Raw genomic sequence first — 17,131 nt, forward strand, 5'->3', positions numbered from 1 at the left:
GTAGGTATTTAAATAATCTTACCCCAACCACATCCTAAACCTTCCATTCCTTCTGTGTTGCAAATAAAATATGCATGTCACATCTGTGAAAGTGGAAATTGAAATCTTTTAGAAATTAATTGATCACTTTTTCAAAGAAAACTGTTAGCATTTCAGATTTTAATTTTGATTGTATATGGAAAATATTGCACAAATGATTAGAGATTTAAAATCTTTATTTCTTATTATACTTACTAAAATAGTGGCAAACAATCTTAAAGCCCATCTAATGATCATAATCTCTACTGATTATGACGAGGGAGATGCATGTGACATTAGGTGTGTTACATGTGTTTTAAAACTTTATTTCACAATCGTTGAAGAACCTATTGCTGTACTTTCTAGGGAAACCCTGTCAGAAAATATACTTTCACCTTTTCAATACTTAATTTTAATTAGGTACATGAGATTAATTTTATAAAATTATAAATCTCACATTTAAGAGAACTTTCTTTTTCATATCAAAAAATTGTATAGGAACTAATCTTGCAAATATATTCCATTACGAAACAAATTTCGTATATGACGAATAAAATTTATTTCTCAACATAAATTCGTCATTACTTGAAAATGACTGTGCGAGTTTGGAATCATTATTAGGAATAAGGTATCCTATGTGTTAGGATATAACCTACCTATGTACCAAATGTAATTCGAATCTGCTGTTGTTGTTTTATTAACAAACATCTTTACAAAATTTTACAAATAGTCTAGATAAGACAGTAGGTAAGTAGTTATAAAGGTGCATAAGTACAAACTAAATAGTGATGGTACTGGAAAACTGACGAAAAATCAGTTCAGATGAAACAAATCTTATATAGCGACCATTATACCTATAAACCTTTCTCATAAATTTATTTATAAATATGGTTTATTGAAGGGATGAGAAAGGAATTGTTAGTAATGGGGTTTAATAACTTCATTGCTAATAATATATCAGGTAAACCTCCACGTGGTTCCCCTTAAAATCTATTGTGATTAATTTCCGGTTAATTGGTCATGTTGGGCCAGCTAACCACATTTCATCTTTATCTGATAGATGGATCACTCACTGGCAGGACCAAGACAATAGGGGCGCTGCCACCGAAATTATTTTTGTTACACTTAGACAACAACACATTCTTTTTAATGGAGTATTGATAAGTAAGTAGGTACAATAGGCGCAACACGTGCCTTGTAAAGAACAAAATTTTGCACTTATACTACAAGTCTCCCAAGATAATCACGTTTGTGGTTTAATTTTTCGCTTTAGGTTTTAGTTTAATTACGAGCTCGGCGTTAAAATTAAAAGTCGTTAATTTGAGCGAGTTTATGAACGCAACCTGATGCGATGCTAGCGAGATGGGTTCACGTGGGATTTTAATGACCGAGAAAGCCAAAACAAAACAATTGAGCAATGATTTATCAAAGATAATTTATTATTCAATAAGAAGAAAAAGAAAATAAGAAGAACGTGATAAAAATTCAAAAAAGTAAGTAAATATTTTACAGCTCTACAATCAACTTCCACAGAATCATTAGAGACGGTAACTAGGAATTTTATCGATGAAGGAGTTATTAAATCTGATTTAATAATAGTAGTGGTATGTGCTTTTTATGTAATTTTTTATACAAATAAATATAACTGTTTGTAATATAAAAAAAATCTTTATTCATCAAAACGTCTGAACCGATTTTGATGTAGCAGATACGATGATATGACTGTTTTATACAAGTAACTGTTGCCAGAGGTCATGGGTTCGATTCCCACAAGTTGCATTGGAAAAAACCTTTGTGTTTGTGTATAATATGTTGTAGGTATATATTTGCAAAACAATATATATAAATAGTATACCAAATTCAAAATGCTATACACATCACTTGTACGTCAGTTGGTGGTCTAGTACTTACTCATAATACAAGCCTTGCTTAGCTTGGGATTAGACGACAAAGTTGGATTGTTGAGAAATATTAATTAATTTATTTATTTTATGAATAACATTTATTTCGTTCAATAATAAATAAATAAAAAAAAAAAAAACGTTAAAAAAGAATTCGTAAAAAAAGGCGCTTCATAGCTTTCGCACTCAGGTACCGCCGGGGGTCGGCGCAGGTCTACTCATTAATCCCCGCCAATGCATTGATTTTAAGTTGGTTCAAAAAAAATACAATATTGAAGCTGAGGAATACATTATTAAACTTTTCTTAAAAATAATGTACATTCTATTTGGAGATGTGTACCTATTATTAATAGTTTCGAAACTTTAAATCGATTAGTTCCTCTATTGGCGTAAATAAAAATATTTTCCAAGGTGGGCCTGGCCCTTTAAAAAATACATATATGTATGTACTCTTAAAAGTTTTTGTGAAACATCTCTCGGATCGTAGGCTGGGCACCAGGCTATTCTGGTGTGGACTCAGATCACCCCGCCTCGCTTACCCTTAATCAGGCATTATACGATTTCTCGACCACCTAGGTAATTGGAGTTTTATAGTGATATTTGTCTTTTTTTTTTAATTCATAAAACCTTTATTTGATTAACAATATTTGTACCTTTCGTATGAAGTTAAACATTTTTTACTAAACAATTCATTTTGGGAAATCATTATTCAAAGAAAGTGGTCATTATATGCCCTATACCCGTCTGGCGGTAGTATGATATGGACACTGTTTCCATCATATAAGAGATGATTTTGAAATAAAAATATAATTGTAAATTATTAGGTCTTTTATAATAAAAATAACATTCAACTTTTTTTTTTTTTTTTAACAAAAATAACATTCTAAAAATCTAGTAGCGTAAAAAAATAATTTAATCATTGATTAAAAAATAGGGATAATGGAAACAAATTATAAAACGACAGAGAGCTCCTTGACAGGCATAGTGCATAATACGACCACTTTTTTTTTTGTCTTAATTTTAATATTTTTTAAGAAACAGATCTTACGTATACATTGTACAGGTAAAATTAAGAACACACCATATTTAAAAATATGTTTTAATGCCAGTGCACATGGGGCCTGATTAAGGGTTAAAATACGCATATAACTCTATCAAAATGTTAGTTCAATAATTGGGTACAAAATGTTTATAATTAAAGTAGATATAGTGTTCATCTATAAGGCAGAATCGCATATTTTTAACAAATTACTTTTTTATAGTAGTTTAGACATGCGAAACTATGGAGTTTTAAATATGAGTAAATTCTGAAATAGGTATATTTGATAATTATAACAAAAGTTATGGACCAACAGTCGACAACAAGTAAGACCTACAGAAAAGCGATCCAGTGTTCATTTATTAGTTACACTACCTTAAATAAATAAAACTACAGGGCCGTTTTAGATAATTCAAATTCATGTTAATAGATTAAATTAGGCGGTAAGTGCTTAAAAGTATGTATTTAGGTATTTAAAATAACGATTAACAAAGCGAAAAATTATACAATACTAAGAAAATTATCATAACCTATCGGATATGTTTCCGAAATAAAAAAGTTATCTATACATGTTAAAATGGGACTGTTATATCGTCCAAGGTACGAGCCACAGGTAGCAGCACCCAACAATATGCCAAAAATAAAAGCTACAGCGATTAATACCAATAGTATATACTTGTTCTGTTTCAAAAGTAACTCTTTACAAGAGTACAGAAAATCATGCAATGGCCTGAAAACATACAATGAATAAATAAGTATTCTATCTATCCGTACACGCGGATTTCGGAATATAAGTTAAATCTTCAAGAGTACAACTGTGAAATGCACATTAAATTTGGTGTAGTAATTTTTGTTACGTCACCAAACATACAGAGATTTTTTTTTTTTTAAAATTAATGTTTGGATTTTCAATCGTATAATTTTTTCCTAAATACGTACAAACGTTGTCGAGTTACAATGTAATTAGTATTCGTATATGTTTAACAGAATGTTTATTATATATTTCAACTATCATAGTAAGTTCCTTAGTTCTTAGGAAAGGTAACGCATGAAAAGTATACTTTCATCTGACACAACGATATTGTCTGTTATATTTCATATCTATAGGCGACAGTTATCACTTTCTATTAAGTAGGCCGGCAGCTTGTTTGTCATTCTAAGTTGCATAAAAAAATTAATATTCTTTCCCCTATTTAGACCAGCATTTTCATTTTAAACAATTTCTCATATTAACATTTTAAAATAATGAACATATAGTTCGTTCTCTTTTTTATTTGGTATATATATTAAAAATATGGGTCTTAGAATATGCTGGTAAAAATTAGATACCTGCTACACCTTGGATTATCACTAAGTAATTTATCAGTTTCATCTAGAAGCCTTTGAAGTTGCTGTTGAGCTAAATTTATAACAGGGCACTTTTTATGCAAAATATTAGCCGCGTCTGCTTCTTGGTCCACTTCGCAACTGCAACCAGGAGACGAGTACACGAAATCATCGTTTCTTAGATCACTTCTCGGAGATCTCTCATTCATTTCAACATTCAAATTTTCCCTTGGACTGTGTAATTCGTGTTCTTGTGCTCTGCGATTCTTTTTTAACGTCTTTCTAGAGTATCGATATATATTCTGTATTTGGCAATCGTCAGACGACATAATAAAATGTTTTAATGATTATCACAGAATTGGAACAGAAATAAATAGAAATAGAAATTTGACAGTGCTAGTCACACGAATTTAAACTTCGAATAAATTACGTGTATAACCAAGGGTTACAACAAGCAACGATACCATAGATGATAATAATACTAACCTAGTTTAGTGTACTTTGTTTCCATTTGTATTGTAAAAAAATCGAATCGACTTATAAATATTGGAATATCCTCCTATACCTCTTACAAGACAAATCAAAACATAAATTTCTAATTTACTTTGACAGTTATAATATACCTACGTAACTTTATTTTTTTAAAGTATGATAATGGAATGGTAATTCCGCCTGTGTTATTGGTATACGATACCCCCTCTGTAAGATATGATAAGTGAAAATGAAAGCAGGTCAGTCAGCCCATGGTGAAGATTTCATAGAGAATTAACTAAAATGATTTTCAGAGGGAACCGTGTGAAAATCAACCTGACAGGGTATATCTGCTAGCATTATATAGGGCTGTTAGATTCCCATTACTAACAATAAATGTTATTAGGTAAGAATTAAGTCAGATCAATTGGCCCATTATTCCCGATTCAAGATTCCTGGGTTTCCAATGTGTTCTATATAGTATGTTATATAGCCTACCTATATCACGATGGGTCAGAGACTGATAGAAATGAAGACAATTAGTCGTCAACCCCATTTCTAATGATGGCAAAAATGATCTGACCGCATCCTTATTAGCACAGCGTAATCCGACAGCAGAAGCACCCCGCTATCGCTATCGGCTTATGGTATCATTCCGTTTTCACTCAAAAAATACATCAAAGACACTTTACTTGAAAATACTCTTAGGTGACGTATAAAAAACGGATGTAAATGCAGGCGAGTAAAAATTTACTAATAAATGAATCTGTAAGCGCATCTAGTGTAAGTAGGTACATTAGAATACAATAAATCAATGAAAACAAATGCATTTCTAAACATAGTTAAGTTAGAAAATAACAAAATGTTTTATCTGGTAAAACGATAACTGTTATCGCTTCATATAAATAATGACAGCATTGGAAGCAGATTTGGGTCTGTAATCTATTTACGGGTCAATAATGTATAGATAATAGAGTAAGAACTGGATATCGTTGCGTCACAATAATAGGATGTGGTACATATTTACTTTCGCTGGCTATTTAGACTGTATATTTTGTTAATAATTTACGTTCAAAAAGATCCTTGTTTTTAGATGTAAAATCATATTGTGAGAAATTTCAAAATGCGTATATAATACAATTATACTAACCAATTTCTTCCAACCCTTAATTCTAGCGCTATCTGGAATCGGATCTTCTCGTACAGTGGCGCTAGGACACTTTGTTCTGGTTAATCATGGGAACTAGATTCAGTGATTTTATTTCTTTGATATTATATGCTAATCAACTATTGATTAACATAAATTTGATGGGGTTATTTTATTACAAAGTTCCAATAATAATTTTCCACCTCCATCATAAGAGCAGTCAATTTAGTGTTTTAAAAATTGAATAAATCGTCTTAAATCTAAATCTGAAAAAATAATTAAGTACCTAATAGGTAGTTAAAATTATATGAAAACTTTTTCAGCAGTTTCCATGTAATGTACAGATAAATAAAAAAGTTTCTGGGTATACAATTGTAACAGTTTTTATTATAATATTCAATATTAATTACAACAGTAACAATAAAATAACAACGATTTTAACTATTGATAGTTTAGTCACCAAACGTGTTGTGCATAAATTTTTTTGAATATTCGTATACAACAAATAAAACGGCAGTTGCTGGTATGGTTCTAACTAGAGTGGGCTTAAGTCCGTTATACAACGCTAGTATGCCTGAAAACAATGGAAATATTTGAGAAATCAGCTCATATATACACTTAAAAGATCCTAACTAATTAAAAAATTAATATTAAACTTAAAAAAAAATAACTACTGTTTCGATTTGAAATACATGATACGGCAGTAGAATGGGTTTGGAAGTAACTAGTCTGGCCATAAATACTCTTACATAAAAACTTTTCTTTATTTCAACTTTTTAATTATTTTGAATAAGGGAATACGTTTATAATTTTAAAAACTTTGGATTTCGCGCCATTTCACATATTTTTTCTTGTTCATTATCAAATTACAATATGGAATGGGGTGTTAAAGAAAATAGGATTGCAGTAATCGCCTTGAACAAAGTGGGTATGGACTCGCTGGTCATATTGCAGACACTTCAAAAGCTTGGTATCAGCCGTATGTTCGTATATCGTACTATCAACAGATACAACAACACTTCCTTCGTCGAAGGCCAGAAAAGATTGGGGCGGCCGCGTGCTGTTAGAACAACAAAGGTTGTCAATGCTGTTAAAGCCAGAATTCGTCGAAACCCCATTAGGAACCAAAAAATATAGAAATGAAGTTTCCCGCTAGGACTCTGTCACATTATTTAACATATTATAAAACAAGATCTAAAGCTCGGTGCTTATCGTCGATATACAGGACATGCCCTAAATCAATCTTTACATTTAAATAGAGTCGATCGATCAAAGGTGAAAGTTACAGAAATATCCTCTTTACAGATGAAAAAACTTTCACAATTGAAGAACACTACAATAAGCAAAATGATAAAGTATACGCTCTCAGTTTTAAAGCATCCTGCGTCAGTGATGGTTTGGTGGGGCATATCTTATCAAGGAGTCACAAAACTACATTTTTGTGAAAAAGGAGTGAAAACTTCAGTCAAAGTGTATCAAGATACAGTCTTGGATCGTGTTGTGAAACTTCTCAGCAATACACTTTTTAAAGATATACTGTGGATTTTCCAGCAGGGCTATGCACCTGGTCACAAGGCACGAACTATCCAAGCCTGGCTTAAAACCAACGTTCCGGACTTTATAAGAGCTGAAGACTGGCTCTCATCTAGCCCAGACCTCAACCCTTTAGACTTCAAATTATGGTCAATTTTAGACGGCATGCTGCTCTAAACGACACAACGACATTGAGTCTCTTAAAAAATCTTAAGCAGTGGCGAAATTTGGAAACAGTGCATAAATCAGGTGAACAGTCAACTTGTTTTTTAATGTGGGTACCATAAAAAAAAATTCCTACGTCCTTTTATGACCCTATAATATTTTATGACCTATTATAAATATGACCGTTTCCTACCATTGAGTGCCCTCTTGAGATACTTATTTTAGCCCGAGACTTTGTCCCTGTGACTAGAATAAACTTATTGAACGAGATAAAAGCAGATTCTATCCTTTTCCATTTCAAATACCACGAATGCTGTTAAAAGCCATGAGATCGTATCTCATATGCACTTTCACATTTATATAATTGATAAGAATTATACAAACCTTCTTTTTTAACTATTTCATAGCCGACTGTTAAAAACTTTTGACTTTGATTTGATATCTGTACTCGAGATTTAATTACATCAGAGGGAAATATAACAGTCCATAGAACCAATCCACCGACGGCTCCAGAGATCATCGTCTTTACAAAACCTATGTCATCTTTTGATTGGCCTGGTTTAGTAAGTAAGCTTCTTGTACCTGTGAATATTATCAAAACAAATTACGATTACGCCAAGTTACGCAGTCACTTATATATAATATTCGGCTTATTACGAAAGGATATAAGTAGGTAATTGGTTTGATTCCATATACAAAACTTGCTAATTTATTTAGAACTAGCTATATTTCGTGGCTTCGCCTGTATAAATCAGTAGGTATAGTATTTTTTTTGCTTTGAAAGCACCTATATATATATATATATAATATATATATATATATATATATATATATATATACGTATATATGTATATATATATATATATATATATATATATATATATATATATATATATATATATATATATATAGTATATATGTATATATATATATATATATATATATATATATATATATATATATATATATATATATATATATATATATATATATATATATATATATATATATATATATATATATATATATATATATATACAACACAGGGGGCAAACGAGCATGCAGCTCACCTGATGGTAAGTGACTACCGCCGCCCATGATCACCCACAACACCAGCAGCATTGCAGCCTTTTAAAAAGGAATATACTCTTTTTTGAATTAAACTTTTGTTCTATTACCAATACAGCGCACACGACGAAAGATATTTTATAGCATTTTTTACACCTTGAGTTACGTTACTAAAGTTTTAGTAAGGATCCCTAATCTTTTCTAGCAATAAATATTGACAATTATTGACAATTAGCAATAAATTTTGAAATTGGCAAAGTAGTTTTTGAGTTTATTCATTACAAAAATACATACAAAAATACAAATCTTTCCTCTTTATAATATTAGTGAAAATGTAGTAATATTAGTGAGTATGTATGTATATCAAGTCTCTCATTTGCTTGTGATTTTGAAATTGGGCATAAATTCATAGATAACTTTGATATTATACTTCGTACATGGTGACAGTTGTAAGTGTTAAATAGCACCATCATCAAAACAATACCAGGGAAGCAGAACAAAATAAAACTATCGCGCGATAAGTGGTAATACTCGTAGGCCTATTATGGGAGGAAAGGATTGTTAGTAAAGAGATGTGAAAACCCCATTGCTAGAAATATACTCTATCAAGTTGACGTTCACGCGGTCTTTCCTGGAAAACATGGTCATTAATTTTTAACGAATTCATCATGATGACGTGACGTGACAGGTTTTTTAATGGGCGATAATGGAATTGTAATCTCGCCTGTCTTATCGATATACGCTGGCGGGGTACCACTGAAGGATGATGGCTGAAAATGAATGCAGGTCAGTTAGCTTATAGTGATAGATAAACCGTGGAGGTCGGATTGGGTATATCGCTACCAATAGAGGACATTAATCAACTATTCTCCCGCGCAACGGAGATATAATAATAAATTTATCGAAAAACACGGTATAAGATTTGGCACATAAAAAAAAAATCTATGTCTTTTTATGAAAATCGAACTCCACACAAAACAGCACTCGTCAAATCGCGTTCCAATGCATCTCTTTTTAAAGCGGGCGCCAGTGATCGTGTCGCGACTTGTCAACAGTGCCTCTCGCTCTTTAGAAACGGTTGTGTGAAGTTTTAAAGTTTTTGAGATATTCAATATTTAGTCGTCGTTTCGACGAATGGTTAGTGTTTGTGTCACTTTTCATATTTAAACAAATTTTATTTCGCAGTTTTCTTTGTGATGCAAAAGACCACTATCGGAAGAAGATAACTGATGCTATTCAGAGAGTGAATTATGCTGAAAATGAAGATAATGATTTAATCGGTGATTACTCGTCGTTCGAAATAACATAAACATTCTCCGATCGACGTCACAAACACCACTTGATTTAGGTCCACATTAACGGACATGACACAAAGTAAACGTGGTAAAAAATGTTTGGGCCACCAGCAAAGGACGTTCTGCAGAGCGCCGATTAATCCTAGAAAACTCGAGCTGTTAAGCACTGGTGTTGTTCAGCCAGTTCTTTACAGATGAGATAGTGGACATCATAGTGAAGTGGACGAATGAAGAAATTGGTGTCAAAAAAGAAAACTATGACCAATTATCTTCCACGCAGAATAATACGTGTAACGAAGGCTTATCGGCATTCTAGTTTTGACTGCAGCTCTCAAAGACAACCATTTTTCGAAGAACTCTTCAACACTGAGTATTCTGGTACAAGATACGCATGTTACGATTTGTTACTTTTGCGATGTCTTCGATACGACAAAACGTTTCGATTCGACAGAAAGATGATTTTTACACGATAAGAGAGAATGGGAAACTCATAACTAAGTGTCGAGATAACTAGGAAGCAACGTCACAATTGATGAGCAACTGTTGGCCTGTGGGAGATGTATATATATATATATATATATATATATATGATCGACTGTGCTCCATATCTTTTCTTGCTTTGGGAGAAATAAATATAGCATCTATGTTACGAACAGAAACGTGAATGATAAGCTTCTAACCCTTGGCGAAACAATTACTTCTGGAGCCTTATAGACTGACAATTGTGGGTACAAGATCCAATAAAAGAGAAATTCTGAAAGATTAGGCAAAGTAGTTTTTTGATGGTTTATTCATTACAAACATACATACGCGCGAAAAATACAAATCTCGAGACACATAAGCCAAATTTATAATATAAATGAAGATTTGACCAGATGTGTTCGGTGATGACTTGTTTAACTTGTGATTTTGAAATTGCTTGTATCAATAGCTACATAATTCATATGGTAACTCTGGTACAAAAGATAATGAGCCGTTGTAATTATATGAAAGAATTGCATTCCCAATAGTGATGGATGAAACACATGCAAAGCCCACAAACATACAAAAACGAAAATACAAAATGTAAGATTGGTGATGTTGAAGGTGGGAACTGCGTGGACGTCGAGAAATGAGTCTGTATCAACAGGTCATAATATAAGAAAAAGGTAGATATTGCTACCAATAGAGCTGTTAATCCATTTGCTCCCCATTAATGAACATAAGATTGATCCTATTGCGCAGACAAAAAATAGCTTTTATATATTTTTTTATATTACGATCTCGCTATAAGTACTTAAGAGAAGATATTTTTTTTTGTTTAAATAATAATTTTATAACGTTTTTTTGACATGAAAAACACGGCCTTATAAAAATGATTTATAAATATTTCTCATTACTTTAAAAAATGTCTATGTTATTTAATTGTTCAGAAGAATTTAGATAAAAATCAGCATAATTCACCTAAAAATACCACGTTAAAAACACAAACGACGAATGGTTAGTTTTAATAGGGTACTCTGGAAGGTTAGTGGTCTAGGGTTAATGGATGGTTGTAATTACCTTCATATCCTCCAAAAAAGAAAAAATATCCTGGCATTTCCCTCATGATTGTCGGTACAAGACCTCTAAACAGTCCTTGTATTCCATATTGTCTAAAAATTTGTTGTGTTAACTGTAAGGGCGTCACTTTAATCTGTGAAAATATAGACATAATGAATTAATAAGATATATTATATACATAATAAAACATAGTTACTAATGACGATATTACATGAAACGATTGGTATATGTTGATAATTAATATTATATACAAACAAGTGATAAGCAAATTATGTTCTTTTAATTTAGAGACACACAATAGTTTTAGATATCAATTTTGAATTCGTAACTTTTATAATTTTACTCTTGTCTATCGAATTACAATTTTTGTTTACGATAATAGCATTAAATATGCAATTTAGTGGCTGTTATGTCTTTAAATCACTAATTCATGCAAAGCGTAATTTTATTCAGGGCAAGCGAGTTTAATATCATGTCGAGTTCTAGTTCAGAAGATATAATTATTTGATTTTCTTTGCATCTCCGATAAAGAAGGAAGCGTAATGATATTTACATTCTATTGAGAATAAAGTCAATATTTATATGTTTATGATTTGAAGAATTGATGTTTTTGAGACTTTTACATAAATTACAACAAGATTTTGAACTCGAGTATGCATAATTATCATAACGCATTCGTGATGAGTCAATTGTCATCGTCATCATATCAGTCATTAACTGTTTATTACTGAACATAGGCTGCCATAAGAAACGATTCCTAACCACCAGCATCTATTGACTCTCTGCCATGCATTACACGTCATCATTTACGCCACTCAGGACTTTCCTATCAGTCGTTAGTTATTTGAGTTATTTGACCAACCCTTTGTTACTTCGATTTGCTTATCTTTCAGGTTTGTCAGTCACTTTAGTTCTTCAGCAGATATCCTCATTTTGTTAAGTCAATGATGTATTTCAAATACATATAATACTACTGCCCATTCACTACTTCTTATGCTACTGTGTTAGGTTGACTGGAAGAAATCTCTTTTAGAGATAAGTTCGTCTTTGCTGACATTGTTATTAACTTATTGTTGTTATCGTATGTTTTAGTGCAATAAAGAATATATATAAAATTAGTAGTGAACATATGATTTCACACTTATCAATATAGACATGAAACATAAAGGTATTTTTTTTAATGTTATTGTATACTAGTTATATACTACATATATATTATATACTATTGACTAAAATTTTCATTGGCAAAAGACTATGCGATGATGTATTATAATCAAAATCCATATACTTCATCTTGTTTTTCCTTATTTGACAAAATAATAACATGTTCATTAACTAAAAGGTCTTTATATGTAATTGATTACCAATATATTGTTGATATTTATTATTTCTTACCAGTTCTATTATTAAATGAGTAATATCAGATTGTTTTATAAATATACGTACTGTATGTCTAGAAAAAGCAGCATAGCAAGTTAAATACTATAACTATACAGCTTATTCTACTGAGAATTAATAAAAACAATTTAACTTTACAGCTGTCTGTGAGCCTTGCACGTTGACCTCCCTCATCGCTTGCAATTGACATTTGATCAGTTCTGTCGGGCACAATGTGAATGATGAGAAGAATGCGGCAAGGAAACCTGCCGATGCATTACCCAATGCTGAGAGCTGCTCTACACTCTAAAACATACTTTTATTTACATAATGAAAGAAATGGAAAGATAATGTATTATTAAAGTTTGTTAAACAATAACCTGTGTTCCTGTTACTGCACACACAAACTTCTGGCAGTAACCATAGGCAGCAAACAAAACTGAGTTTTCAGCAACATTGGCCAAGATGGCAGGAGTTGTGCCTGCATATAAACCACGTATTACACCATCACTTCTAAGAGTTTGTTTCAAACAGTTATACATTCCTGTATAGAGATGTGGGAATGTTTGCATTTTTACTTTTACAGTATCTAAAGGTTGACCAACATACACAACTGCAACACCACCTGTCAACACATTATTAATAAATAACATTTAAAAGAAACTGTTTAGGCATAAATTGAGATTGCATGCATGCATTGCAGCATGGCAATAGTGATACCACTTAAATATTTCTTTAAAATTTCTAATAGATTATGACTCTATATTTTTTACACATTACTAAAAATCTCACAACATAGACCTATTTACAGATTCTTTTATATACAGAATGCTCAGCATGTGAGTTAATCTCACATTTGACCAGTTTTATTTCTATATGCAACAAATAATAGTAATACTGAAATTTACCTAAAGAACCCGCAGTGAAGTCAATGATACCATTCTTCAAGTTTCCAGATGTATTAGCAGAGTGAGCCATATTTAATATGTATTCTTAAATAAGATAAAATAACATATTAAGTATATTAATTAATTTTGAAGTTAAAAATCATTCTACATAGTGCTCTAATGAGATCTTAAAAAATCATCAAAATTAATATATAATTGATGAAGATATTGCATAACACCACAAGCAAATTTTGCTCCATAGTAACGTAGTTTTAGAGATGATAAAAATAATAGATATTTATAGTTCATTGTAGTAAGTTATACTGTATAATTATATTGTTATAATATAAAAGGAAAACAGAATGTATACACTTGTTAAGAGAATTTTTTATCAGCCAGGATGTGGAAATGCATGATATGAGAGAGTCCTTTCCATTAATTGTTTGATGAATTATTTTAGATTTATTATACTATTTCAAAATCTTGAAGTATATAAGGTTTTAGATAAGAACTTACATAAGATCCGTCCTCCAAAGTATACAACTCTGAAATGTCCAGTTTTATATTTTATACCTATTCAGGTATCTTTTTATTTAGGCTAGCTCCTGTTATCAAAATAAAAAATATATTTTTCAGTGGAAATACGGCTTCTGTGAATGAGACTAGATAAATAATTAAGTAAAACTTACAATTTAAACTTATAATTTTTTTTTAATATAAAATTAATATTTTAAGGATGCCACTAAAATAAGTAGCATCCATTGTCTACTGATATATAAAAATAATTGATATATAAAAAATAAAAACATATATATTTCAATGTGTTACTTTTACATAATTTATAAATTTTGGATAAAATTTACCTTACTTTTTTCGAATAAGCACCTACATACAAATAAACTATTGAATAGTTATCACACTTTATTGCAATTAATATCAAAATTCAAAACTTAATTCTATTTACTAAAATTTATATTAGTCAATATAAAAATGTCTCACTGTTAGGTTATGATAAAAAATTCATTACAATAGAAAAACCAAACAATTTATCTCTGAAGTATTTAAATAATAATTTATCTTATCTGTGATTTGAATTGAAGCATGTATCTTTACGAAAAGCAAACTCTAAAAAGTGTTGCCATAATCGTGCAATTCCATTCACAGACCAAGGAGTATAAAGCAAAGATAGAGATGCTTACCTATGTTTATTAGAGTTAATGATATCAATATAAACATCGTTACAAAAATATTAAATTAAAGTATGGATAGAAAGTAAAATCCGTATTATAATGCTCATTGCATCTACTGTTATCGATGGTAGATGATTTAGCAGGCTTGCGCTAGACCGTTACTAAAATAAAAATAAAAAGATTCAAAGAGATAGAGTTAAGATGAGATTTTTTCTAAATCAATCAGCTGAGTATATCTAGCACTTAAATTATAAAGTATACAGATTGCAATGCACGAGATAGAAAATATAATAATCTGTATAATCTGAGTGAGAGAAAAAATAGGATAATAATTTTCACAACATAGGCTATAAGCTGTTTTGACGAGAGAATGAACGAAATAATTCAATCCCAATTATTTTTACGTATTGAAGTGGTAATTTCATTTCAACACATAAAAATAATACTTTCAAGTAAATGTAGTTAGTTATAATAATTAAGAGTGCTTTATCTGAATGTAATAAATAGAGAAAACACAATTTCATGTTTTATGTGAACAACATTTTAAATGCAATATTTAGAACCATAACAAATATTTTGCATATGAATCGACAGAGAAAATTATCACATTTAATTTGAGCCTTATAAGTTAATATTTCTAAGGCTCAAGTATTCAAATGAAAATAATAACAAATACCCATTATATCTACAAATTTTAATTTCAAATTCTCGATTGTATCGATTCAACAAATTGACAAAGGTAACAGACTATTATCTAATATATAAAATTCTTGTGTCGCGGTGTTTGTTACCAAACTTCTCCGAAAGGACTTAACTGATTTTTATGAAATTTTGTGTGCATATTGGGTAGGTCTGAGAATCGGTCAATATCTATTTTTTCATAGCCCGCAATGATAAGTGTGACCCACCCTTAAATTTTAATTTTTTTGAAAATTTTTTTATTTTTATTATTTTTATGATTTAGCATTGAAAAATACATACAATTTCAAATTTTTACCCTTTAACGATCAACCTCTGTTTTTTAATCGCGATTTTTATTTTCCAAAATAGGGTTGCAAGATGGCAATAGAATATAATAATTGTAGTACGAGAAATTATTATGTATAGTTTATAATTATAATTTACTTTAATTATATCTTTTTTCTAAATTTAAATTAATCATCAACTCCTACCGGTCGATAACTGATCAACTACCAATCGATCAGTTACATCACGTAGTAGGGATGAGAACGAAACCGGCCTACTTTTTCTCACTTTTATTCTTACAGTTTTCGTCTATTTTTTTTGTGTTTTATATGTGTCTCGATCCCAAAGACTGTTATACGTCATCATATCATTTTAACTTTTCAGTGCAAATTTTATCTTTTAAGTTGCTATTAAGTGGTCATTGGTACTATGGACAAGGCATGGCCGCACTGTCATGCATTTAAATTTAAAGCCAGTCGAGATGTGTTGCTCATCAGGAAAGTGCAACTAACGGAAATTGAAGCACTAGTAGAATCATTTCATGGCTTATTTATCGGTACGGATCCAGATTCTATCATGTTCCTAAAGTTAATTAGCACATTCAATTCATGTTTTCAAATGACGTCTTTCAGAGCAACAATACTAACTGAAAATATTGCTGCAAACGGTCAAAAATTTAATTCTACGTTCCAAATCAAAAGCCAAGTTTATTACAAAATGGGCTTATTGTTGCCAATGCTAAGAAAATTTCTTAAATTTTTACTTTATGGGTGGCAAGGATTCCAATCGCGCACTTGACGTGGATTGTGTATCGAATACCAGCAAGATGCAAAGTCGTCGAACAATCAAATTTAGAGTCATGCAAGATAGAAGAACACAAAGATCTGATCAACAAATTCGACAAAACAATGCAGATAATGAAAAACGTTTATCGAAGCCAGCATTTTGAATGGCAAGTGGAAAATGTATTGCTACCACAAATCCCTATGATTCCTATTCATTCAATTTCCAATTAGATTCCCAAATAGAATGACAATCAATAAGTCACAAGGCCAAACGTTGTCTGTTTGTGGCTTAGATTTGGGTATACCATGCTTTTCCCACGGACAACTACATGGGGCATGTTCTCGCGTGAGGAAACTGTCTCGCTGAGAGATTATTCTTTCTTAATTTTTTAATTATTAGTAGTAAAATAAAAAATAAAAC

At 30.9% G+C, this 17,131-nt stretch overlaps 2 protein-coding genes across 6 annotated transcripts; both read right to left on the reverse strand.

Moving 5' to 3' along the window:
• Positions 1-3,024: 3,024 nt before the first annotated feature.
• Positions 3,025-4,689, reverse strand: LOC113523501 (uncharacterized). The gene is made up of 2 exons (XM_026909484.3): positions 4,288-4,689; positions 3,025-3,688 (listed from the first exon to the last, which is right to left on the reverse strand). Exons 1-2 carry the CDS (start codon positions 4,611-4,613, stop codon positions 3,460-3,462), a joined length of 555 nt encoding a protein of 184 aa, XP_026765285.2. The 5' UTR covers positions 4,614-4,689; the 3' UTR covers positions 3,025-3,459.
• A 1,570-nt stretch (positions 4,690-6,259) lies between these two features.
• On the reverse strand, positions 6,260-14,892 carry LOC113523335 (mitochondrial ornithine transporter 1). 5 transcript variants are annotated; one of them, XM_052895673.1, is made up of 8 exons: positions 14,633-14,892; positions 14,286-14,374; positions 13,791-13,874; positions 13,263-13,363; positions 13,042-13,188; positions 11,506-11,638; positions 7,985-8,182; positions 6,260-6,476 (listed from the first exon to the last, which is right to left on the reverse strand). In XM_052895673.1, the coding sequence occupies exons 3-8, from the start codon at positions 13,858-13,860 to the stop codon at positions 6,355-6,357; spliced, it is 771 nt and encodes a 256-aa protein (XP_052751633.1). In that variant the 5' UTR covers positions 13,861-13,874; positions 14,286-14,374; positions 14,633-14,892; the 3' UTR covers positions 6,260-6,354. The 5 variants fall into 5 exon arrangements, with proteins under 5 accessions (XP_052751633.1, XP_026765064.1, XP_026765062.1 ...); XM_026909263.3 differs by having other exon boundaries at positions 13,263-13,507; positions 14,638-14,891; XM_026909261.3 differs by having other exon boundaries at positions 13,263-13,507; positions 14,633-14,891.
• Between the last annotated feature and the right edge of the window lie 2,239 nt (positions 14,893-17,131).

Source organism: Galleria mellonella, unplaced genomic scaffold (assembly GCF_026898425.1).
Source record: "Galleria mellonella isolate WM207_F2 unplaced genomic scaffold, CSIRO_AGI_GalMel_v1 utg300, whole genome shotgun sequence".
NCBI classification, from domain to species: domain Eukaryota; kingdom Metazoa; phylum Arthropoda; class Insecta; order Lepidoptera; family Pyralidae; genus Galleria; species Galleria mellonella.

What these genes read in the sequence shown, in the direction of transcription:
- LOC113523501 (XM_026909484.3), bottom strand. Translation starts at nt 4,613, where the DNA reads ATGTCGTCTGACGATTGCCAAATACAGAATATATATCGATACTCTAGA. An exon ending in GATAATCCAAGGTGTAGCAG is followed by an intron (nt 3,689 to 4,287) that starts GTATCTAATTTT and finishes GTATGTTTTCAG; the next exon opens with GCCATTGCATGATTTTCTGT.
- LOC113523335 (XM_026909263.3), bottom strand. Translation starts at nt 13,860, where the DNA reads ATGGCTCACTCTGCTAATACATCTGGAAACTTGAAGAATGGTATCATT. An exon ending in CTTTTTTGGAGGATATGAAG is followed by an intron (nt 8,183 to 11,505) that starts GTAATTACAACC and finishes TAATATTCACAG; the next exon opens with GTACAAGAAGCTTACTTACT. An exon ending in TGAAATAGTTAAAAAAGAAG is followed by an intron (nt 6,477 to 7,984) that starts GTTTGTATAATT and finishes CATTGTTTTCAG; the next exon opens with GCATACTAGCGTTGTATAAC.